The 26262-nt window shown below is 35.5% G+C and overlaps 2 protein-coding genes across 8 annotated transcripts; both read left to right on the top strand.

Annotated features, from left to right (window-relative positions):
- The first annotated feature begins 6761 nt into the window (after nt 1-6761).
- Nucleotides 6762-19305, top strand: LOC104895030 (uncharacterized). Of its 2 annotated transcripts, none has more exons than XM_010681427.4 (26): nt 6762-7093; nt 7189-7350; nt 8519-8684; nt 8872-8988; nt 9087-9217; nt 9299-9458; nt 9914-9981; nt 10442-10549; nt 10637-10752; nt 12421-12595; nt 12714-12824; nt 12904-12982; nt 13080-13223; nt 13333-13446; nt 13928-14040; nt 14181-14263; nt 14339-14463; nt 14548-14662; nt 14734-14871; nt 17068-17164; nt 17261-17386; nt 17611-17703; nt 17792-17897; nt 17993-18135; nt 18679-18765; nt 18856-19305. In XM_010681427.4, exons 1-26 carry the CDS (start codon nt 6950-6952, stop codon nt 18973-18975), a joined length of 3141 nt encoding a protein of 1046 aa, XP_010679729.1. In that variant the 5' UTR covers nt 6762-6949; the 3' UTR covers nt 18976-19305. The 2 variants fall into 2 exon arrangements, with proteins under 2 accessions (XP_010679729.1, XP_010679728.1); XM_010681426.4 differs by having other exon boundaries at nt 9084-9217.
- Nucleotides 19306-21113: 1808 nt separating this feature from the next.
- LOC104895029 (ADP-ribosylation factor-like protein 2) lies at nt 21114-25566 on the top strand. Of its 6 annotated transcripts, XR_008970050.1 has the most exons (7): nt 21114-21403; nt 21495-21605; nt 22503-22744; nt 23250-23302; nt 23529-23645; nt 24255-24335; nt 25145-25200. XR_008970050.1 is itself a non-coding variant. In XM_048646189.2 (6 exons), exons 1-6 carry the CDS (start codon nt 21339-21341, stop codon nt 25280-25282), a joined length of 690 nt encoding a protein of 229 aa, XP_048502146.1. In that variant the 5' UTR covers nt 21117-21338; the 3' UTR covers nt 25283-25566. The 6 variants fall into 6 exon arrangements, 5 of the variants coding, with proteins under 5 accessions (XP_048502148.1, XP_057252028.1, XP_019105610.1 ...); XM_048646189.2 differs by lacking the exon at nt 23529-23645 and having other exon boundaries at nt 21117-21403; nt 25145-25566; XM_048646191.2 differs by lacking the exons at nt 23529-23645; nt 24255-24335; nt 25145-25200 and adding an exon at nt 23468-23521.
- Nucleotides 25567-26262: the final 696 nt, after the last annotated feature.

The raw sequence follows: 26262 nt of genomic DNA, 5'->3' as shown, positions 1-26262 counted from the left end.
AATTGGTTTTAGCTAGGATGGAACCTTCTCGGACTTGTAAGTGAGCTAAACTCTCTTTCCTTATTGGGATACAAAAGTCCATTTCATATAATTTGAAAATTAACAATATATACATATATGTATATATAGGTATGGTTTGGTTAACATTATTTAACATAGGAAGTTAGAAATCCTAAGAATTTGAATTGTTTGGTGTTGTTTGGTTGACAAATTCATGGAAAGTAGAAATTCCTAGGAAGTTCCACTTCCCACAAAATGGAGGAAGTTACTTACCTAGGGGGACCTAGGTAAGTGGAAATTCCCATAGGAATTTTCATTTCCCGTGAATCACCAAACAACATCTAATAATTCCTAGGAAATACAATTACATAGGAAGATAATATTCTAAAGAATTTACACTTCCTACATTCAACCAAACGAGCACATAAACTCGTTCCCATGAAAGCATGCATTCCTGTATAATTCTCCTACATTCCTTAACATAGACTCTAGATCACATACTCCTACTTTATAACATGAGTATTGTAGCTAAACATGATTAAAAATCTTAAAGCAAACAGGGAAAAAAAAAATAATGATGTGGATGTGATGTGGTCTTCAGGCGCCGCGTAGAAGAATCAAGGGCGGTCAAAGTATATAGTATAAGTGTCGTCCCTCCTATGCAAAAGCTGAAGTTTTAAGAAAAAAAAAGGGAGATTCAGTATGTACTGAAGTTTTTCTTTACAGTTTTATATTTAATTATTATGTGATCAGAACGTTGGCAAAGAGAATAGATAGTAGAGACGAGGAGAAGAGAACAAAGTTGTAACTTTTAAGTTGCAGAACATATTAATCTATTAATCAGAAATCAGAACAGATGAAGAAAGAGAGAACTAATTTATTACTTGTAGATTGTTTTTTTGTATTGTTTTATTATTTCAAAAACTAAATTATTATTATTATTATGTATAATATGACCTACGGCTTAGGAGATTCCATGCCCACAGAAGAGGTAAAGCATTTAAACAATTTGGTCGGGGCTTTCAATTTTACACTTTGGGACTGCTGCTTTGGCCACCAACTTCCTTAAGTCTACTTATGATTCAAGGTATTTAATCTTAGGTTTGGATTCTTCCTGTTTCTTTGTCCTATTGTTTTTTGACACTTTTGTAAAGTATGATGGCATCAAGAGAACATATATTTAACCATTAAAAATTAAGGATTACTAGTAAGATCGATCTCTTTTATCTTCTATATTCAATTGATCAAGGTGATTTAATATTTTCAATTTTTTATTGGGCTTGGGCTTTGTTCGAGATTGTTTAATAAGGCAAAAATGTTATATTATTGGAATTGACAGAAGGAGAAATTGTCAGAAACAAACCAATATTTGCATTGTCCGTTAAAAATAAATAAGCTAACCATTTGATTATCTTTTTAGAATAAGTTAACTTTGATATCACATAATCTTTTGATAAGTCAAATGACTTGTAACTTGTTCAGTAGGTAATTAAGGTTTTTTTTTAAAAAAAATTAATTTCTTTTTTTTTTTCTCTCTTTTCCCATCCAAAACCCAGTATCTCACCACGACACCACCCCATCTCCACCCTCGCCCACCAACACCCATTAAACCCACTCCATCTCAACAACCAAGTACTTCTCGTCGATGGATTCTTTAGGTATGACTGGGAAAACTGTGATCGACAACGAAAAAGACGGCTTCTTCGCTGAAGAGTTGATATCTTTTGCGCATTTCCACAGGGATTTTGGGGAGAGGGAGTGAAATCTCCAATGGCATCGTTTTCTACCTTCTCGCCTCTGTTTCAATCACTTCCTCTCTTCTTCAACAACCTCACATTCTCTTTCTTTCTCGTGACATCGTCGTGTTGTCGTTCGTTACTGGTACTTCCTCTCTATCTCTCTCTATCTTCTCCATCCTCTCCCCCTTACTCTACTTAGTAATTAACATCAATGACGGGATTTTCATAGGCTTAGGCACGGTAATAGCTCTTGGTTGTGGAGTTGAGACGACATGGAAGAGACTACTAATTAAAGGTGAATGTGGAATTAGAGCAGTAACTTTTTAGGATCTTAGATTGGATAACTTCAACGTCGAAACTCAATCTCATGTTCTTTTTATCAACTTACGTCTAAAGTTGTTGCTGTTATTGGTCAATTTAACAAGGAATTGTGGTCTACTAAGTAATTCTAGAATGTTCCATGGATTTATCAACGTCGGTGTTGTGGTAACCGACCCTGTTAGAGGAAAGATTTTCTTGTCGGAGTTTCGTCGGTGATTTGTTATCATGATTGTATGGGGGAGAGTCTTCACGCCTATATTAGGTCCAATAAAGTTTGTCATTGTATCAGCGCCATGTTCACAATTGGAACTGTTAATTTATTTCGGGCCAAATGAAAAAGGGACCTCACATGTGACAGGGAATGTTGAAGCTATGATGTATGGCGCACAACACATGTGAGTGTCCTACATTGATAAAAGAAGAGAGTTTAGTTGACTTTATGATACAAAGGGGCTACTCCCCATATTACCATATGATTTTAGGGTAGAACCTCGTTCGTCTTGTGAAGTGGACTTTATCTCCTTGTGATGGATACGGCCCATACCCTATATTAAACATGGTATCTGAGCGGACAATCTTGACCCATTATAATATGCAAGATGGATGGTGTTAAAGATCTATTTGGGGAAAGTAAACCCAATGAAATTCTGATCGCCTCTATAAGGGAACCAATTGACCTCGTGTTGGAAGTGCTAAGAGGACCCAACGATGATGTTGTACCCTATCCAGATTGTAAGATTAGATGTCCTCACATGTGAGGGAAAGTGTTAAGAGTATAACCCACATGTAGGCCATGGGGAAGGTCTGGATCGAGTCCACCTGGACCCAGACCCGTTTATTATATATTACAGACCAAGATCCATTGGGTCTAGATTTTTCAGACCCAGATCTGCTGGGTCTAACTGGTCCACGGATCTTAAATGAGTTCTTCTTAGTTTTAAGTTTTCATTACATTTTTAAATATATGTAATTAAAAAATTTCGCCCTAATATAAACAAGTCATATATCCATGGTTAAAAACATTATTTAAACAAAATTTTAAAAACTAACTCATAAGATTTTAAAATGTTACAATTTACAAAGTTACAAGTCTCAAATGGAGTTACAAGACTAACGAGTTCACTAAATTACAACTCTTTAAACCATAGAGTTTAGGTAAAAAAAATATTTCTAATATGTAAATGGGTCTGGGTCAGCATATGCGGACCCGGACCTCACTCATGCCTTTTGGGGACCCCAATCCGACCCGGATCCATTGGGTCTAAAATTTTTAGACCCAAGACCTTATAAATGGGTTGGGTCCTAGCGGGATTGAGTCGGGTCTAGGGCCTATTGCCATCTCCACCCAAAGGTGAGTTAGAAAGTAGTAGTCCCACATGGAAGAATTAAATAGAGTATAACTAACTTATATATTAGTAGGCCGGTTATTCCACTTATCACCAATTAGTTTTAGGATGGATTCGTACCAACTTTGTATATGCTTAAACTCTCAATTGTCTTGGGCTTCTTTTAGGCCCAAGGAAGTTTGTTGTTTTTCTATGATGGTATCCAAGGAGAGTAGAAACTCCCATGAGTATTATTGGTTAATTTGCTTTTCGTTTATTTTGGCTGCATGTTTTTCATTGATTTGTTTCTACCTTGTTTTTTTCAAAGGAAATTTTCATTAATTGAAGGCAAAACGACATCTATAATAGGTATTAAAGAAAAACAAAATCCAATCAAAGAGGCTACATCAAATTCATCTTCCAAGAAACTACAATGAACCAGATCGAGCAATACAGCGTAGATCCCTTGTATTTGCTGAATCAAGCAGCTATTGATTAGGAAGATTATCATTATGACATAGTTTGGGAAGAACATTCTTGATTTAGCCATGTTGACCGCATATGAGATTCCAATACCTTCATGTTTAGTGTTGAACTTCAAACAATGAGAACAATTTCTCCTAACTGAAGACAAAAGAGCCATACTCACAACTCCCATAGGGGAGAAGGAGAACTCCACAATAGAGACTAAAAACCCCATAACAGGATTTGAGAAATTCTTATAAAGAGATACTATTTTATTTAATAAAACAAGAAATAAATAAACTAAAAACTGAAAATAAAAGGGAAAAAGGGGCTTACCATGGATGAAATCATCCATCGCAGCCCCTAATTGGTGAAAAAAGGATAGGGGAGGCTAGGGTTTGAGAGAGAAAAGAGAGAGGAGGGCGGCTAGGATTTTGACAAGATTTGCTTCGGAGAGTAGAAAATTCCCGTGAGTATCGGTTAATTTTCTTTCAGAAGATATGCATATTTTGTTGGCTTCCAATCTTTGGACCTTGATTAACTATTAACCTACTCAACACACTTTATTTTCAAAAGTAGTGGTTTTACTCAAATTAATCTCTGTACGGTGCTTATAAAGCTAGTGTCATTCTAAAACTCGATGAGCTTCAACCCAATAAATTATATGGAACAACTCATTAGAGCCAAAGGAAGTATAATACGGGTCGTCCCACCACGTATAAACACAACATATTCGCATATAAAACCATTAGACATTTATTATGAGTAGGGACTCTAAAGTTATTGACTTTCTAAAATTAGTTAGGCTCTTAATTGAATATGTTCTTGAAAAAAATTTACAAGATTGAGTTTGGATCCCTAAAATTATTCGAGGGGTAATGTATTGCTTACCCCAAACCAAAGTAGTCCAAAATAAGAAAGGACAACTTTGTTCCTATATGTGATTCACGGGTATAAGACGTTGTCTCTTGCCCTGCTTTCTCAAAAATGAAATTGGTATTAACACTCATCTGGAATTATGGATCAAATTTCGGAAGATGCTATTTTTACTACTATCAAATTGTTTCTATTTAACAACCAGTGTATTAAATTTATCATGTTTAAGAGCATTCAATATTGATCCAAAAGAGAAGCTATGCAAGCTTTTATATTCACATGGATAGAACAGTGGTTTTAATGCATGATGTTGTCTAACATGTGCAGGGTAGTAAGTTTGCTTCTCTTCACTTTTGATCTATTATAAATGGGAAAATGATAAAATTTGTTCTTTTATGGAATTGGAGAAAGTCTTGAGCAATAACTCTTAATAACACTTTATTGCGAGACATTACAAATTTGTTAAAAATAGAACTACTGTCAAGGGACCAACTCAACCAAAAGGTTAAGTTGATGGTTGATGTCCCAAGAATAGATTTATACTCTATCACGCCTCTTCACGCAAGAGCCCTTTGGGCTTGAAGTGTGGATGCAGCACAGGTCTCCCTCATATCTGGCGCTAAATATTCCACTGCGAAAGGGGGTGGATGAGATTCGAACCCAACGCTGGCTCTTGATACTATGTCAAGGGACCAACTCAACCAAAAGCTTAAGCTGATGGTTGAGACCCCAGGAATAGTTTTATGCTCTATCAATTACCTCTCAATTAGAAAAAAGGTTATTCTTGCTTCAAAGTTACTAATTATATTTTCTTACAAATTTTACCATGAAAATTTTCTAACCTAAGCGCAACTATAACAATTTTCTCCCTCTATGAAGTATTGTTTTGACTTTTGAGCAACTGCCTCCTCGGAAAGAATGATTTTGTTTCTTGTGATATTAATAAATTTAATCTAGACCAAAACTAATCAAAGTAATCATTAAGCTTTGTTTTTTTGACTGAATAAATTTGAATTGAAATGAATTGAAATGAATTTGTATGAACTAAACTGAAATGAAGTTGTTTAAGCTGATCATGATCTGAACTGAACTGAATTGAATATAATTTATAATTATAAGTAGAGCAATATTTTTCTCATCATTGATAATGATAATAATAAATGACATTAATGATAGTGATAATAATAATAATAGTTATACTAATACTATTTTTTTGAGAGGATACTAATACTAATACTAATAATATGCATAATAATAATATTCTTATGAATTGAGCAACACCACCACCACCACCACCACCACCACCAACAACAACAACAACAACAATAATAATAATAACAACAACAATAATAATAATTTTATTATTAATTTTTCTTAATTATGTTTTTGATTATCCCTGATTGAGTTAGGCTTGTATGCCTGTTTACTTTTATTGAGTTTTAACATGTTTTTGACTTGTTTAGTAGGTTACTTATGATACGTGTTACAATGTCCCTTCTTCTAAAACAACCAAGGAAGGCGAGGTGGGGGTGGGACATTGTAACATGTATCATAAGTAACCTATTTAACAAGCACAAATAGGTTGAAACTCAATCGAAAAAAACAAACATATAACCCTAACTTAATTAGAGATAATCAAAAGGTAAACTTAAGATGGAAAGACCGCGTAAAAGTTGAATATAGTTATTAAACATAAAAAAAAATATGCTTGAATGTTTAAAGATGCCAAAAACATAATTAAGAAAAATTAATAATAAAATTTTAAAAATAATCATGAAAAGTTCATAAAAGATAAGAAAAGTTCATAAAAATAAAAAAAGTTTAAACAGACTAGTTCAGAAAAATTAAGAAAAATAAAGTTAAGACAACAACCCTATAGAATATAGACCATAAATCTCTCCCCCACAATTAATAAACATTTTACATTGTATTAGCCCAATGGGCCAGTAAAGTTTAAAACCCACATAATTGAACTCCCGAACTCTTCTACGCCCAGATCATTACGGGCCTTAAAGATGGGCTCTCTCTTCTCACTTTCTTCTTTCCCTTTCCTTAAAAACCTCAGAAAACCCAACATACTCTTTCTCCCGCCTCTCTTTACCCTGCAACTTAATTTCACACTCCCTACCACCGCCGTCGCCACCGTCACCACCGTCACCGTCACCGCCACCGTCACCTCCACCGTCACTGTCACCGTTACCGTTACCGTTACCTCCGGTGATAATGGCGGTTGAGCCACTAGGATACAGAGTGAGTGAGCTGATAAAGGAGGTGAAATTAGAGCTTTCACCTTCAGCTACTAAACTCATTGATAAAACTATTTCTTCGATTAAAAATGTCATCTCCAATATTCCTCAAGATTTCCAGGTATATCTCTCTCTTACTTTTTTTAATATGTCTCACACTACTAAATCCTTAAACCCTAAAACTCTAAAACCCTAAAACCCTCTTTTAAAATTTAGGTAACTGCGGATGAAGCTCCAGGATTTGTGAGAGATATTGGTGCTGATAAGGTGGATTTCAAATTCAAGACGCCGAAATTCGTCGAAATTGGTGGAAGTTATTCGATTGGTTGCATTGTTAAACCGGATGTTAATGTTGATCTTTTAATGCAGTTGCCTAAGGTATCTTTCTATTTATATCAAGTATGTAATTAGCTGATAGTGGAATATTTAGGGTTGAAATTTTAGTAATATTGATACAGTTTGAATTTCATTTGTAATTGGTTAAAACTCAAAACTGTTTATGATCATGAATCATCTATGCTGGAAATTGGAATGCAAATGGATAATTTTACTTTGAAGACAAATGATATATTAAGCGAAAAGTTTATATACTAGCAGATTAATTGACTTTTTAATGCGACTTTTAGGATTTCGAATATACCAACGACTATTTTTACCAGATACCTATGAAGTTGACAGCTGATGCAATCATGTAATTAGTTATAGTTAATGGCCTTATGCGAAGAAATTAGGTCTGCAAGGGCGCATAATACTTGACAGAACTGGTGGCTTAACATATATCATGTGGTTGACTCCATCCTGTTATGATTAAGGCTTTGGCGTTGTTGTAATGGCCTTTTTTGGCGAATATGGGATAACCGGCCGGTGGGTTACATAGTTTGTAAAAGATGGTAAAATCTAACTGACTGTATAAATTGGCATGTAGGGAAACTGACCTGAGTTTTGTTAGGTGTCTTTTATAATATTTTTACAAGTTTTAGATAAACTCAGGCCTCTATACTTTGGGCAAATCTCTCCTTACCAAACTGGCCTGATAGCTAAAAGCTCTTCGCAAAACAGGACCACAGAAATGAGGAGTGGAAGTTGTTTTTTTTAGTGAGAATATTTTAGATTGTGATTTTCTGTATGCATCACTTAGTTTATAATTCTAATAAGTCACTTGCTGCTATATGATAAGTTCAGAACTCTTGTTACTTTGACACATTACTCTTAATTAGTACTTTTGAAGTGGGTGCTTCATAAAGTGGTCATTTTCACCTCTTTTTTCACATCTTGTACATAATTATATGAATTTGTTATTTCAAGATGATGAAGTTTTGTGGTCACTTAAAGTGGGTTCTTTTTTATCTTGCAAGAAGTTAGTGGTTAATATTGAAGTTCTGTGTTCGGCTACTTTCAGTATCAGTTCTGAATTTATTGATGGTTGCTAAAGTCGGATTTTACCTTAATGAGCTGGGCTATGCATGCTTCTTGGATCCCTGTCAATTGTCATAGTTACTTGAAGGAAAGGTGGAATTAATGAGTAAAATTCTCTTTATCTTGGCAGGAATGTTTTCATGAGAAAGACTACTTAAATCATCGGTATCATGCTAAAAGATTCCTCTATCTTTGTATTATTAAGAAATACCTAGAGTCTTCTGCACTGGTACACGAGATTAAATGGTCCTGTCTGCAGAACGAGGCTCGTAAACCAATTTTGGCCATATATCCAGGTCTGTAAGCCTTTAATGGCTGCTCACTATATTTTTTTCCTTCTTCTCGAATGCCTTTCATCTTGAGTATCAGATCTAGGCTTTCATACTCTTGAATGTGGTGCAATTTTTGCTGATTTATTTTCTGACGCTTGAGTACTTCTGGCTATTTATATTTTCTGACGCTCAAGTACTTTTGGCCATTTAGCTCTTGAAGATGCCAGTCTTCCTGGATTTTGTATAAGAATAATTCCTACTGCTACGTCATTATTCAGCATCCCTAAGCTGAATGCAAAGCGGAATAATGTGCGGGCACTGAATCAAGGTCAGAAGAAATTTCAGTCCCTTACTATTGACATTGCTGGGTACCATTACTTGTTTTTCAGTCTAGAGGGAATAACTTTGTTTCTTGGTCATCAGAAGGTGGTCCATTACCCACACCCAAATATAATAGCAGCATTTTGGAAGACATGTTCATTAAGGAGTTTGCAGAATTAATTAAAGAAAATTTTCATGATTGGGAGGAACTTGGGAAAGCTTTGGTTTTGATGAAGGTGCGAAATTGAAAGGTCATTTGCTTTTTCTCCTAATGGTTAAATAGCTTTGTAGTTGAACAATTTGGTCTGTTTTTGTAGGTTTGGGCGCGCCAAAGAAGTTCAATATACAGCTATGATTGTCTTAATGGTTACCTAATGGCTGTCATAATTTCCTATCTTGCGGCGAATAGGGTTGGCGGACACTTTAACAAGTCGATGAATGCGATGCAAATTTTTCGTGTCACTTTAGACTTCATTGGTATGCTGCTTCTCTTATGTGAGAATTAAAATTGAAACGGATTCCCTTTGACTTAGTGCTTTTATATTTCAATGTTGGAAATCCTTAGGTAGCATGGTAAAGGGAGACTTTTAATACTGTTTCCTGTCTCAAGGTTGTTTACGGATCTTTTTAAGTTTATCTGACAAGTTTTACATCTCAAGGTTGAATATGGCTTAAGCCATGGAGTCAATATCAGTTTCTAGGACTATTTCTAACATAGGGTGATATAATATAGGAATTTTTAATAGGGTCTTTCGGTTTATATATTTATAAATTCCCATTGTAGATAAACATCAAAAGTTGGTTAGATCAATGATTTAGGAGCTATGAAATGTGCTAGCTTGGCTTCAGCGTCTTCTTTGCTATGGTCTGGTCTATTTTTATTGCTTGTGATATTCTATGAGATAAGTTTAACATGCTTGTCTTGTTGGCAGCTAATTCTAAATCATGGGAGAAAGGCTTAGTTTTTAAGCCCCAAGGGAACCAACATATTCCAAAAGAGGTGATGCTTTTAATATTAGACCATCTTACGAGCATCAAATTTAGATTTTTTTTTTTGCCGGAGGTGGTGGAACTGCTTTCTTTTGGAACCCCTGAAGCATGAATATTTGATGCTGCTCCTTTAAACTATATAGAATTTTCAAATTGCTATACATTCAAAACGACCAAACATGCTACAGAAATGGTGTAATTAATGAAAATTTTCAAATAGATAAACCTTATTATATTGTAAGGCAACTTTGCCGAATACTATAGGTTGAGCAGATTAACCAATAATTAGAGAATTGGAAGAATCAACACCTATAATTATTTTAAATAATTTAAATTAGATATGTTTCCTTGTGACATTTTGAGGATTTTAGATGCTAGTCTTTAACTGGTTATTCCTGATTTTCTAGATCGCAGGGATTATTTTCTGATGCAAATGTTAATTTTTTTTTGAACTTTGTCTGTTGATTTAGGAGTTGAAGGAAAGAAGGCAATGTTTGCGGTCATTTCCAGCTGTCATATGTGACAATTCTGCAAATTTCAATTTGGCATTCCGGATATCAAAGAGCAGCTTTCTTGAGGTATTCTGGTTGTTTTCGTCTACATGTGGTTTTTGAATTTCTGGCAGTTATCCTTCTTTGTCAATAGATTTTGTTTTGGTATGTCAGCTACAAGCGGAGGCTGCTTTGACACTTGACTGTATTAGAAAATGTCAAGATAATGGATTTGAAGAAGTTTTTCTGACTAAATCTGATTTTGCTGCCAAATATGACTATTGTGTCAGGTAAGTGCTTGAATTAAATCTAAAGTAGCTGTACATACATGATATTTCGTGCTATAGTTTGTTTTCGAAATAATATTTCTTCGTTCTTCCACTGTTTTCTGGGCAAGGACCAAAGCCCTTTCACTCAGTAGTTTCCCATCTCATTCTAGCTCTTAGAACAAAGTAGGTGCATCATCAGTCAGTCTTTAGATGATCTGGTCCCATGTTACTCAGACACGGATTGAGTGTCTACTCGGATACGGGTGTCCAAGTGTCCGACTCGACTATTTTGTAGGAAAAAGTCAAGTTTTTAGTTTCAAATGAAGTATCCAAGTAAAGTGTCGTGTCGGACATGGCACGACACGCTGTTTTTGAGGTAAATGAAGGTGTCGGAGTAACACTCATCTGGTCAACTTCATGTTTGGAAATTCTTAGGCAGTGTTTGGTACTCAGAGAGCAGATCAAGCCATGGATCTAAACAATATTTTTGAAGAGCATATTAAAGCTGGTAAATAAGTTCATTTGGCAGCAGCATCTCACAGAACATTGACAGCCTTTGATTAGGTGTACAATGTTTTTTCTTGTTGCAATTTTTTGGCCCTACTTGAACAATCTCCCTTTTGACTAAAAACAATTCTAGCTTCTCTGCTTTGATTTGTTGAGACATGGGTTTCATTTGTGTATTGCTTTGTTAGACCAAAATGAGATTGGGATAAGCTGTTTGGGCATCGGTCTAAACATGAATTTGTCTTCGCAGCAGGCATTTCTTAAATACACATTCCTCAACAAGATGCGTTTTGGATTATCTTACATGAACGAAAGACGGTTTTTTTACAATTAATTTTGATGTTTGACTTGTCTATTGAATTTTTTGGCACACTAATAATCCGTCGTCTCTTTTGAGCCATTTGACAATCATCTATCTGGTAATATGTAGTTTATTGGTTTCCCGATGCCTATAACTTTACGTATGAATTACAATTTTTAAAGGGGTGGGTTGGCTGGTGCTGAAGGGTCTAACCAAGTGAATTTATTAATGGGAAAAAGTTGAATTATGCTTCTACCAAGTCCAAAGTTAAATAATGCCTTGTTTTTTCAATGTAGTTCAAAATACTATTTTGAAGAAGGTAAATTGAGGTTTGGTCTAATACACTGCTGAGTGCTGACTGGGGTATGTTTCTATATTAGGACTGCACTTAGGAATACTAATTTAAACTGTTAGTGGTGCTTATATATTTGATCCCTGGAAACACTAAATTAGATCAAGTACTATTGTTATTATTATCATCTATGTCATTTGAGAATTGATATTGCAGGGAGTATGTTTTCTAATGAAGTGATTTTATGTACTGTGTCAATGTGAGAAAGATGAACAGGGAAAGTGAGCTTAATGATGCTAAATTTCTGTCGACGACAAGTATTGTGCACCTATGCTTTAATGTCAGATACCTTACTTTAATGATAGAAGCATGTAGTGTAATTAGCCTTATCTCTGGATGCCTCTTTATGAACTTAGTATTACTTATTAACAACCTTTTCTTTCTTAAATAATTATATATGATTTCTTGTAATTTCAGTAGGGGATGAGTTTGATATGGTTACATATTGCCTGCCTTTAGCTCGTATGTGGGGAGTGTTTTGCTGTTAAGGTGTACAAGACTGTAACTCTGTGTTTTCGTGGTATATTAGGTTGAAGTTGAAGGGAAATAGTGGCGTGTGTGCATCAGGGTTTTGCATGGACGATGAATGTTGGAGATTGTATGAGGAGAAGGTGCATTCTCTTTTGTGCCAGGGTTTGAATGACAGAGCAAAGTTCATCCGTGTCATCTGGCGAAACTGGTCCAGCAATTGTCGTGTTGAAAATGTGAGGATTCCAGGCCTTTGATCTGTTTTTTCCTTTCTACAAGTAACCTATTAATTGTGCTTGTTCCGTTATCAATTTATCTATCGATTTTTCTTTTGCCTTTTATTTTCTCTTGCAGGGGTTCTCATCACTTGATGAAGAACCATTACTGATTGGTGTGACTATCAGCTCCACGGAAAAAGCTCTTAGATTGGTTGATAAAGGTCCTAATCCTGAGCACAAGGAGGAGGTAAATAATCAGTCACTTCGATTTTTATTTTCAGTGTTGGTTTCATAACTGTTTTAATGACTGATATATTTTCAATTAGGTTGCCAAGTTTCGGAAGTTTTGGGGTGAAAAGTCGGAGTTCAGGAGATTTAGTGATGGCACCATTGGAGAATGTGTTGGTAAGTCATGATGTGCTCTGTTGGTTGTTGGTAATGACTATTAGGTTCAAATATGTCAAGCGTATTCAATCATTCTTTTGTCAATCCTATTGAACAGTGTGGGAATACAAGCAGTGGGAGAAGCATCTTATTGTGAAAAGAATTATTGAGCATGTATTATCACGTCATCTTTCTCTGTCGGTAGAAAGTGTAGTTGTCAGTGCAGATCAGCTGGATTTTTCACTCTGTCATAATGGTGCAGGTATCTCACTTTTGGCTTTAACTTGACCTTTAGAAATAGTTTCTAGTTCCACTTAACCCTTTCTTACCCATTTTTCCTTTATGAAGTTTGGTGCCTTTCAATCTTGCAGATCCTATATCATCCAGTGGAGGCTTGCTAGAAGCATATGAAGTTTTAGCTAAGCACTTGCGCCTTTTGGATGACATTCCCTTGAGGGTATCTAGCGTTCAACCCTTAGACTCAGGTTTCCTTTACCTCTAAAGTATTTCCTTCTGTTCGTACTTCTCTACTTTGACTGTTAACAGAAATGAATAGATAACTCTTTTCCGCTCTTGACTCATTCTGCAATTTCATCAATTTTCCCATCTCTGTTGTGTTGAGCATACTGTTAGTCTTTCTGCAATTGGGTCTGTAGGATCATGTTGCCGGGTAGAGGTGGTGGAAGAGAATGGGATTCATGTGAGTGTTTCAGGGGAATGCCATCTTGTCCGTGTAATATGGACTTTACAATTGTTACAAGGAATACAAGATTTTTTTTGGGGGGTCCTTTTGGTACTTTGGTGGTTCTTCTCACATCTTTATAATTCTCATGTTGCTCCTTTGATTATAATTCGGCTTAGTTTGGTTGTTCATCCTGCATTTTTAAAATTTAGATTATTTTTTGGGGGTTGTGGTTGTGTGTATAATGTACTGTATCATATTCTTATTCTTACGAACGACTGCAGCTTTCAGGCTTACTTCTGTTTTCCCTCCCGAGCCTCACCCTCTGGCTGGAGAAAAAGGCTTTATATCAAGATCAGTGGCAACCTGTGTTCAGCCAGTGGAAGTTTTAATTCAGGTAGTATATCTAAAGATTAGCCTTTGACTTGTAATCTTGCTTTTAACTTTGCTTTCTGATCAATTAGGTAATGACCTTCTAATAGTTGATTTTAATGTGTCTTTTGCTTGATTATGCATCTTTTTAAATGTTAATGTCAGTTGGAAGGATCAGGAAATTGGCCAATGGATGAAGTGGCCACTGAAAAAACTAAATCTGCATTCCTTCTAAAGATTGGAGAAAGGTAAGAAAGGATGTAAATATTGTACTTTTATAACATTGTCTATCTTTTTTGATGGTTAATCTTTCTTTTTGGCAGTCTTCAAAGTAAGGTGGGTGTGAGCTGCATTGCTACTGAAGATGATGTTGATGTATTGCTTTCTGGATATGCTTTTCGGATTAAAATTTTACATGAGAGGGGCCTGAGTTTGGTGAAAGGGCAGGGTAAGTGCCAAGCATCTTTTCTTTAACTTTGATTCACTAAAAAGGATTCTGGTTTTAAGGATGCTCGGCAATTGATGTGTGCAGGGCTTCAAGTCAAGCGAGTATCTTCAATAGATAGGAAACTTTTCATGCGAAGTCAGCATTCAAGCATGATTAATGGATTGCAGGGGCGGTATCCCTTTTATGGTCCAGTGGTCAGGTATATTTCTAACTTGCATCTCTATTGTTTGATCTTGAAAGCGAGAATCTAATGTGCACCACTTTGTGAAGGCTTGCGAAACGATGGGCTGCTTCACACCTTTTTTCAGCTTGCTTGGGAAATGAGACTATTGAACTCTTGGTAGCTCAATTGTTTCTGAATCCCTCACCTTATTTTGCTCCTAACTCGAGAATTACGGGGTTTCTGAGGTTTGTTTCTGTATTCTTATGAAGGCTGTTTTTTTAAACCTTGAACAGAACCTCTGGGATTATTAGTAGTACTTTGTGTTTATGATGTTGGAACATATGTCTGCTTAATTCCTGTTAATTGATTTGATTTATCATGTTTTGTTGAAAATCCAATGAATATAATGTTACAGTGGCACAATAGTGAAAATTCTTGACTATGCCAGAGTAAAGATTTAAGTCCGATAATGCTGCACATTATGCATAGGAGCTAAAACATCAGCTTCTATAAGTTTCTTCTGATGTCTGCTCTTTGTTTATTAAGATCTTTGTGTCCTTATGGTTTGTCTTTCTTCCCCCTTCCCTGCCGTTGAAACTTTACTTTCGTCTTGTTTCCTCTTCTTCCTATATTTGACAAAGGAAAGGAAAATGATCAGACGAGCCTCTTGTCATGGGTTGTTAGTTGTTACTAGCTCAGGTCGTCGATATCTTTTGAGGGAGAAAGTGTCCACTCATTGGGCTCTCTTTAGTATTAAGGTTTGTTACAAGTGACTGAGTTGATCCTCTTCCTTTACTGTTTAATCTTGGTGCTGAACGGTGAAGACGAAATTACATGAGCAAGTAACCACATTGTTTATAAGGTGACAAGTCTTCCTATGATCTGAATCTCACCTCTCAAAACTTAGTCCATGTTAGTGTAATTTTGAGAGTGCCTTGATGTGGATGTGTGGTATGATCATGCTTTTGGCTTGGTTTCACTGTCTATTAATGATATTTTTCATTTTAGATGCCTCTGCATTAGGCAAGTGGGAATAGGAGTTAAAAGAGTGAGAAATGGGAGCGGTAGTTGGTGAATGGGAGTACACTCAATTATTCCCATTCCCTTGTCTAATTTGTAATCGGAATAGTTCAGGTACAAATTACATTCTAGGTAAAGAGAGGGAGGACATTAAAAAGGGTCTTTTAGTGAAGTATATGTTATTTATTCTTAAACTATTCCAATTACAAATTAGAGAAGGAATGGTGATAATTAAGTGTACTTATATTTCTCATTCTTTAATTCTGAATCTAAAAAACAAATAGCCTGTAAGTTGTAAAGGTTAATGTAGTCAATTTTTATAGTTTGCCAGCAGTATCTCTAACAATCTGATAAGCTATTACTTCTCCTTAGTCCTTGGTATCAAATTTGAGTTTGGAACCTTTAATTTCTCTCTTCCTGTCCTTTTGTGTTTCTTTTTTTTAAGGGTTGGGGGTTGCCATCTTGCCCTATTCCTACTTTTAAGGCTACCTACGGTGTGTTCTCTTCACCTAATTATTACATAACTTATAGCCCTGGACTCACTTTCCTAGAGCCAATTTTCCTTAACTTAATAAAACTTATTGTAGTTATGACCTGAACTTGGATAGCCCTTATTGACGCTGAACTTATTGGCCGTAGATCTTACTTTAATTATTTAACTTATGGCGCTGATATCAACTAATCTGAACTTATTAGCTGCGGAAGTAACTTTTCTGGACTTATTGTTCCTAAATTAAGTGAAAGTAAGGTGATGAGAAGAAATTCTTCATGTATAACAGAAGTGGAAGGTTGATGTCATCTGTATGTTTTCGTTCCATAATCCATGTAGTTCTCAGAAGTCAGAAGCATGAAATTCAGGTTCAGCTGATGAAATAGTCACGAGTAACTACAAATTTCGCAGTCCCTAATGCAGATCACCTATGCACCAGTGTGCTGGGTGGTCCAGCATAATGTGGCCTTCCATAAAAGTTTGCTAGTATACTTGTTGATATGTTTCCTCAGACATAGCTTAGTGTCATAAAAATTGAACTTACCAGCATTGTGATGGAATGTTCAGAATGAATTTATTAGTTAGTCATTTGCTGTAGAGTTCAAAATTGCAAAAAGAAAATCTGCGTGATGAAAGAAGTCCTGAAACCTATGTGAACTTTACTATAAGCAGATTTTATACGCTGAGTAATTACATACAAGTTGATCAACTCTTGTTTTTCTGGAGTACCAAAAATAGCATAGCATCATTATGAAGATAAAGTCCAAAAGTATAGAACCTTTAAAAGAGTGTCGTCATTTCGCAACTCTCATATCATGTATATTATACTTATTCTATTTTATAATTATGCTTCCTTTTACTTTTTCGATCAACTGTGCTGTGTCTTCTCTATTACGCTTTTTATTTGACATTTCTTTTCTTTTTTTTTCAGGTTCTTGAGATTGTTATCTGAGTATGATTGGAAATTTTCTCCATTGATCGTTGATATAAATGGTGACTTGACTGCTGATAACATGAAAGAGATCAATGTATTGGTTGAAAATTATTTTATGTTAGTTACTGTGTTAAACCTAAAAGAGTTCTTCACCAGTAACCATGGATTTGTTACCCCACCTTGCTTGCAGGAGAATTTTTTGTCAAGTAGAAAATCTCATGAAGGAAGTGCTGGTGAAGTAAGCCCTTCAATATTCTTGGCTACAACTTATGATAAGGATTCTGAAGCATGGACTGCCTCTTCACCAAATTCTCCGGTGAGTATCTCAGTGAATGTGCTCTTACAGTTACAAGCATGATTTAGAATCGGTGATCTCTAGTATCCAGCTACTAGTTTGTTTTGCATTAACAAAAGGTCTATTTTCTTTCAATTCAACCGTTAATTTCCCTCCATTTCCCAAACGAAAATGATTGTCCTAAATATTTTGTTCGACGATTCTTAATTCTTGTTTATATCTATTGATGCTACTTTGATCTATAGGAGCTGAAAAGGTTGGTTGCCTATGCTCGGAGCAGTGCTGATCTGTTGACAAGACTAATAGAGCAAGATCAATACGATTCCCTTGGTTGGGAGGTGAGAAAAAAATAAACATAGTTTGATGATATCATACATCCTACAACCTCATATTCATGAATTGTCCACGTTCTTTGCTTTATCACAGCGTCTTTTCCGGACTCCTTTAAACAACTATGATGCAGTAGTTCTTCTGCACCGAGACAGATTGGCATATCCGCAACGTCTCCTTTTCCCATCCGAGGTTGATCAAGGTATCCAGTAATTCCTTCAATTCTTTTCTACTCACTATAATCTATGCTTCATTTCATCTGCCCTCCATCAAGTCTAATGATAAACGAATTCATAGGCACTTTTGTGGCCTGTGGAAATTCTAGTAAAGATTTCTCACCCATCTTGAGGCCCAAGGATGTGAAGGGAAGCTTGGATGTATGGAAGACGAAGTTAATGGTGGACTTTGATCCTCTACAATGTTATCTTGTGGATCTGCAGGTAAGTGTGCCTGTTTTGAAATTTAGAGAAAATTGTTAAGCAAGATATAATATAGTTTCGGGCCCTACATGGAGTGAAAAATTGTCCTATTAAAATCTACTCCATCTATGTTATTTAATTGCTACATTGTGTTTGCACATTTCAGGCAATGCCATTTTCAAAAAATTTGGATGATACCTTTTGACCCATTTAATGTGAAATAAGGGGAAAAGGTGAAAAAAGAGTACTTTATGGTGGAAAAAGTGAACAAAAAAGACTTTCTTACTTTTTGGTGGGCCAAGTACTCCAAATAATGAAAGTTTAAACTATTTAGCAATTAAAAAGAAACAACCGTCTAAGGAGAATGTAGCAATTCAAAAGAAACAACCATTTAAGGAAAAATGTACCAATTAAAAAGAAACAACCATTCAAGAAAAATATAGCCATTAAAAGAAAACGGAGGGAGTAGCTAACTAAAGTTTAGCTAAATAGCCATACTTCTCTTTTCACTTGTTCTTGTTTTTTTTTTTTGTTGGTTTCCGACCTCCCTTTCTATCTGTACAGGGCGGATTCCCCAACGCATTCAATTTATGGTATGATTCTTTGGGCGGTGATGCTATTGGCATAACATGGAATAAATTTGCCTCAAAGGTGTGGTTTAAGCATATTAGTGATAATGCTGCAATATTTGTACAACTGTCTGCTCCTTTCTTGATCCCCTTACTGTAACTCTGATTGCAGAAACGAGATCGAGAGGAAGATAGCAACAATGTCATTGATATCTTGAAAGGCGTTGGTGAAACCGGTAGAGGGTTTGTTAGGAGTATACATCTTCTCAAGGCTCCTAGGCTTTGTAATTAGGGTACATCTTTATCTTGACTGTCTTGTATTGCTATTACTCCAGTCTGTCATATGAAGTATGATAAAAGTTTTGTAGTAAACATTACTGCGTAATCTTTAGGGTTATCGCTTGCAATTTCGTAATGTGCCAAGGAATGCTATACTAGTTTTTAGGTCTCCCAATCAGTTGCTGAATTGTATTGGCCGTGAGAAATAGTGTAATTCTTTTTAGTTTGAGATGTAAAGTAGAGTTATTTTTTCTTCTTCGCCATCAGAATATTAGCTGACGATCTGTTTTTGCGTACCTGCTCTTGAGGTCGAATTGTCATTGTTTTGTGATTCATCTGGACATGGGAGCTGTACTCATCATTATGCTATAACTTAAACTGAGAAATGAGATCAATTTCTTCTGTTGATGAGACTTTCTTCTCACCTTATTTTCAAATAAGTAATTTAGTTTAAAAATTTTCTTTCAGATAAGTTTGAGAATTTTAGATAAGTTAAGGGCTAATATTATTCATAGAGTATAACTAATACTTCCTCCGTTTCAAAATAAGTGCAACATTTGCATAGTATTTACTATTCACAGTTTAAACTTTAATTAGCTTTGGTGATTTACATTTTAGGAAAAACATAGTCATGTGGGATCTTGTTAGATTCGTCTGAATGTGAATTTTTTTAATATCAACTTTTTATAATTTTTACTTATTGATAATTGAAGATATTAACGGTTAAAATAATGTATTGGCAAATGTGAAAACAAGAAGTGTTGCACTTATTTAGAAACAGAAAAAGTAGTATATTTAGAAAAATTTAACTGAAGTTATATTATCAACTTATCAAGTGTATACATTTATATGTAAAACCAAATAAATCTAACCTTTATATCTTTCTTGACCAAATTTTATTTATGAATATTTTGCTGAAATTTATAAAATGTTATAACAAAAAAACTATGGAGCATCTGGAAAGAACGAAATGACATCATTTTCAATAGCACCAAATTAAATCACAAAGCCCAATTCTACTTTAATAAGTGGATTCTTAAAACCTCCATAAGATCGCAACAAGTTCACATTTCTTTGCCTCCATTTCTCCTCTTCATCAACTGTTGAAGCACCCTACCCTTGTGTTGTGAGATCCACCTTCACATTTCTTTCACAAATTCAACTTTGATGTTCATCGTGCCTCCAATGCAGTGGGTGTCATTATCTAAGATCACCACAGTTGCTATCGTCAAGCCTGTGCCTACAATCTCGGCTGCACCCAAGTCTACATAGCAGAAGCCATAACTCTCCAACAAGGTATTGTAATACACTAATACTTGTAATCAAGGAAGGTATTTAGCATCGACAAATTGAAGGTGACAACCTTCTAGTAATTAATGCAGTAAAAAACATTTAGGACCCTTCTTAGCAAATTACATACATCATCAAAGACTTTCAAACTCTTCTTCAACCGTTTATCTCATGGAATATCAAGCATATCTATAAAGAACCTAATAAAGTCAACCGATTGATCTCCAATATTGAACACTTAGTTAACTCTCCTTACTTAAATGAAGATTATAATAGTAAATAGTTCTACTTTACACCACATTCTTGTAACGATAAATTAGTGGTTTTTCTAGTGCGTAAGGTCTCCTTGTTACATCTCTTATCTTACCTTAAAAAAAGTAGATAATTAGGTTTGAAATAATCAAAGTGACAAATTAATTTTTAGCATTTTATGCTACAAGATGTTCCGGTGCAATTTGGTTACTTTATGATGCTACATTTTTTTTTCCCAACTCTATTTTACTCCCAAAACTTAGATGGTGCACACGCTAGTACATTAAGCATGGTATGCATATGTACATTGATAACAAGCCAAATGAACATATGTATATGTATAATAAGCCAAATGAACAGATATACATAAATAACAAGTTAAATGAATATATATGTCTGTGGTTGACTGGTTGGTACACGTTCATTAATATTGGTCTACATTTACATAATTTAGCCTTTTATGAACAGCAAATGATAGCCTAGTGATATCGGTATCACCTTCAATCTTAGAGGTTAAGAGATCGAGTCTCACCCCTTGTAAGGAGAAATCTTTCTTTGTAAGAGACTTCATCTTATTTTTTATTTTTTTTTAAAGTCTTTCATATTTAAGGTAAGTATGGTTTTCTTTCTGTATGTATGTAGACATCTGAGCAATGAAACTGAAGGGTGAACTCTCAAGAGAAGTGCTGTAAATTACAGAATCCGAATTTTCGAGTTCTCCTTCAAACCTTAACAATCCATTTTTCAGATCGATCAATTAGGTAGAACAAAACGCAAGACTGTCAATAATTCCATCAACAGCAGCAATTCAATATTCATTGAAAAGTTAAAGAAATGGGTCTTCTCAGCATTATTCGCAAAATCAAGAGGAAAGAGAAAGAGATGCGAATTCTCATGGTGTATGCGAAATGATCTTTCTATCTCATTCTCTTTTTGTTTATTTAACTGCAATTTAAAATGTAAGGAAAACTAATTGAAATTAATTTGCAGGGGGCTCGATAATTCTGGAAAAACAACCATTGTTCTCAAAATCAATGGTGAAGACACTAGCGTTATCAGTCCTACATTGGGTTTCAATATTAAGACCATTGCTTATCAAAAGTATATTTCTTATTCTTTTTTTTTGTATGAACAATTAATTTCTAATTCTTATTATTATTTCTCTAATTTTTCTTTTGTTTTTAGAACAATCTGAAGCTAAAAAAAAAAAGGATTCTAGTGCTTTACTTTTGGAATTTGTTATTGATGCTGTTTTTGTAATTGGGTATTTTTTTTACTCATATTCTTCCTATTAATTTTGATTGATCCTATATGTGGTTGTTACTTGATTCTTTATTTCTAATTTTTCTTTTGTTTTTAGAACAATCTGAAGCTCAAAAAAAAAAAAAAACCTGGATTCTAGTGCTTTACTTTTGGAATTTGTTTTATTGATGCTGTTTTTGTAATTGGGTATTTTTTTTTACTCGTATTCTTCCTATTAATTTTGATTTATCCTATATGTGGTTGTTACTTGATTCTTTATTTCTAGTTTTTACCTTAAGTAGTGCCCTATGTTACTCGGACTCAGGTACTTGTCTCGAACATGGGAATTACGTGTTTAATTGTGTGTTGGCTTGAATTGAATTGTCAAAAGGTCCATATTTGTGTAGGAGTGTCAAGGTTCTGATAGTAACATGAGATAAAATGAAGAGCCACACCAATGTAGCTGGTTCCTGACTTTTGTGAGACCTAAACACTTTAGATTAAAGTAATGAGTAATCAAAATCAACAAATATCAGCACTGTTAGACTCTGTAGTGTAACTTCTTCACCATATTTGTTGTGTAGTTGGGATTTGGGATTACATTGCTGCTGGTATGTGCCTTTGTTTGTATTGGTGGCTTGGGTTTTGAGGAGATTAGGTCTTTTTCCTCTCTGATGAAGGTTTTTTGTAACTTACAGTTTTACGTGAAGAGTGGGTACTCACTCCATTAAAGTTTCTTTGACACAAATTTGGCAGGTATGCTCTCAATATATGGGATGTGGGAGGCCAAAAAACAATAAGGGCGTACTGGAGAAACTACTTTGAGCAGACAGATGGTTTGATTTGGGTAGTTGACAGTTCAGATATTAGACGATTGGATGATTGCAGGGATGAGCTGCATAATCTCCTGAAAGAAGAGGTATTGTTCATCTGCCTCGAGTCCTTCTCCATATGGTGCTGGCATATATCTATGACAAAGCTGAAAGAGCCTTTAATGGGTAATTTTTCAACATAATGGATAATAAGAAGTGTCTCAGTGAACTATCTCTGCCTTGTCTTCCTTAGAGTAGTAGTCACTCAGTTATCTCTTGTTGTGTATGGGTGTGGCTAACTTTTTGCAATTGTATTTGTATAGGTCAAATTTAGTTTTATTAAAAAGCCTTACTCGGTATGAGCTTCGTTAGAGGCATTGGGGGAAGTGAGATGGTTACTTTCCTGGTAGATAAGATTTTTGTTTTGAGAGTTTGGCAAATATCTTTTCATCCCTATCATTGCATTTTGTGTATGTATATGTTGCTGGAAAAAAAGAAAAAATGAACTGGATATAAGTAATCAAGATGTAAATAGGTAATATAAAGATAATAAGTAATTTCCTTAAGTTTTATTTCTGACCTGTCCAAAGAGATGCAACTGGGTTTTCATGTATTAAACCTTTGGCTACAATGTAGCTTTATTGATGTGTGTCGCACTCATATCATCAATCACTAATGTGCTTGTATGCAGAATGTGTTAGAAATCCCTTTCCAATGTGCTGCAGTCACCATGGAATGATGATTGTAAGTAGATAAATTACTATTATTTCAGATTATGTTCACACCCTATCTACAAATCATTATCAAATGCGTGCCTAAAAATGTTGCCAAGCTGTGTGTATTGTGTAAATTTTAAAAATTCTCACTTTCTCTAATCTCTGATATTGTCCATTATGTATACTTGTATAGTTACTTTGGATGCCAACTATTAGGACTGCTCTCTTGTAATTTATGAACTATACTCTTCAAGAGGTGTCAGGAGGCATGTTTCTTCGATTTTGAGACAACTGGGTATAGTGTGGATTTTCGTTCCCAGCTGATTTGGTGTATTTGAAGGGCCCATGCGTCATATCAATATCTTTGTCAGGCAAGCATACTCGAGTTGAAATGATGAATATGATTAATATAATTAGGCAGGGATCCATGATAACAATTAATTGTACAACACTTCAATTCTTGGATAGCTTTGGCTTTTTCTAGTAGTTGATATCCCTTTTCTTTGATGGGGTAGTTGATATCCCTTGAATATCTGACCACTTGCAGTATTTCCTATACACATCCTTGACATGCTATCAACTCTTTTCGTCTTTTAATATCATATGGCTAACAGAGGTGCACACCCGAAATGTTTTTGCTCCTATGGAATGCAAAAGTATATTATGTGGACGCATGGTAGCTTTTTTTTTTTTTTTGTGATCGCTTCTGTGAAGTGATAAATTTCAGTTTGCAACAATTGTGATGAAAATAATGTAAGAGGAAAGCAGCATCACAACATGATTTAAACTTCTTGCCATCATTTCTCAGACTCCTGTTAACCTTAAGAAAACTTGTGTGTTGAAGACAGCTTAAGTCCCCACAGATATGAGGCTCCCCTCAAACTAGTGGAGGCTTGCGCCATGGTCATCTTTGGTCCCAAGTAGCCTATTAGAAACCCGAGATTCCTGGATTTACTGAGCAACTGTGTGCTCTCATGCAGAGGCTATCGGGAGCATCTTTGTTGATATTTGCAAACAAGCAGGATATACAGGGTGCTCTTTCTCCTGGTGATGTTGCCAAAGTAAGGTTCCCTTTGCCTAGAAGATTGAAACTGTGAAATGTGTTCTTTTGTTTGCTCAAATTTAGTTTTGCTTCTTTGATTTAAGCAGTTTCCCAGAGCCAGTGCTCTCTCTTGCTAGGTTATATAGATGTGGAGATTTGTAGCCTACATGGCCTTTAAAACATATTAAAATTCTCTCAATAATCTTGTTAATTACATGGATTTGCAAGTAGCCGGTACTAAATAATGGTAATGATAATGGTAAATAAATCAAATGTAAAACAGACAAGTGAATTTCTTCACTAGTTTTTATTCTCACTCAATACCACCTCTAAAGTGGTCATGAAATTTTATAAAGAAAATCACAAGTTTGGTGGTGGAAAATTTTGACATAAGACTTTCTATGTAAAACTATATGAATTCGTTACTATTATCACCATATGTTACCATCTATGAAATGGGCTGTAAAGGATTGAAAAAGTAATGAAGGATTTATCTTTTATGACCATTGACTAGGACAAGAGATGAACAGTAAGTTTTGTTTTGTTTTTGTCCTTGCATACTTTTCAGTTGGTGGATTTGTTCTTCTGAGAATCGTGGTTACTAACCCCCCCCCCCCCCCTTTTTCTTCCCCCAACAAACACACACGATGGAGAAAACAAACACAAGAGACAACCACCCTCTGTTCTGTTGATCCCTCTTCTACTCTAATAATCACATATTGCCTCTGGATTTCCTGCCTGTTGAATTACAATAGTGAACAATAAGAATTTTGATGACATTATCTCTTTTCCTGTCTATATGACATGAGTGCATATTATTTTTGTTAGGTGCTCAACTTGGATGCCATGGATAAGACACGGCACTGGAAAATTGTGGGTTGTAGTGCATACACTGGAGAGGGGCTGCTCGAGGGATTTGATTGGCTGGTTCAGGATATTGCCTCTCGAATTTATGTGCTTGACTGATGCAAGTCTCTAATGCATTGATCAACCGTAGAATCTCACAAATCAATAGTTTGGCAAAGTCAGGTTTTCTTGTTTCTTTGCTCATATCTCGTTGTACGACTTGCTGACGATTTATGTCGTGTACAGGATTACTTAGTTTTATTGGAGACCAACTTCTCAAGTGGATCATTACATTGTGTGAATGTGATTGAGAGAACAATTTTGTGAACATATCAGGGTAGACATCGGATGAAAGCGAATGCGCTTGAGCATCAGCACTTGTTATCTCATTTTCTCAATCCTCATTCTTCGCGCTTATGCTCTATCTCTCTATACTTCTATACTATATGTATGCGCAAAACGCTCCTATTTAGTGACAAATGTGGCAATGGAATTTTTATGATGTGTACGGATAAACGGATCTGGAGACAAAGGGGAGAGTTAATTTTCCGTCCATTTGGATAAAAATCTAGAGGGGAGGTCAGGGACACCTACACAAGACAGACACACACCCGACCCATACCCCCACATCCACATGTGTGCGCACGCACGACACCCACCCACCCACCCACCCATACATGCACACAGGCACACCCCCACCCAAACACACACTTGCACGCACACACACACACCCACCCACCCACACGCAAAAACACCCACACCCACACACACGCAAAAACACCCGCACCCACCCACCCACCCACACTCGCCACATTTCCTTAGATAGTTGCTTTTTTTTACTTGCTATATTGTTTTTACTTTTTTTTTTTATTAGGAGACTTGGCCCACTAAAAAGTAATACGGTTATATTTGTTTCTCTCATTTTTCACCAAAAAGTAATACCATTATATTTGTTTCTATCTTTCCACACAAAAGTACTACTTTTTCACCTTTTTCCCACCTCATCTAATGCTAAAGGGGTCAAAAGGTACACCAAAAAAGATGGAAAGAGACATCTCTTAAAAACTACTCACTCCGTCCCAAAATATAATTTCTGTTTT

Source organism: Beta vulgaris, chromosome 6, assembly GCF_026745355.1.
Source record: "Beta vulgaris subsp. vulgaris cultivar EL10 chromosome 6, EL10.2, whole genome shotgun sequence".
NCBI classification, from domain to species: domain Eukaryota; kingdom Viridiplantae; phylum Streptophyta; class Magnoliopsida; order Caryophyllales; family Amaranthaceae; genus Beta; species Beta vulgaris.
The sequence above is the reverse complement of the archived record's forward strand: the minus strand, read 5'-3'. Positions and strand labels throughout refer to the sequence as shown.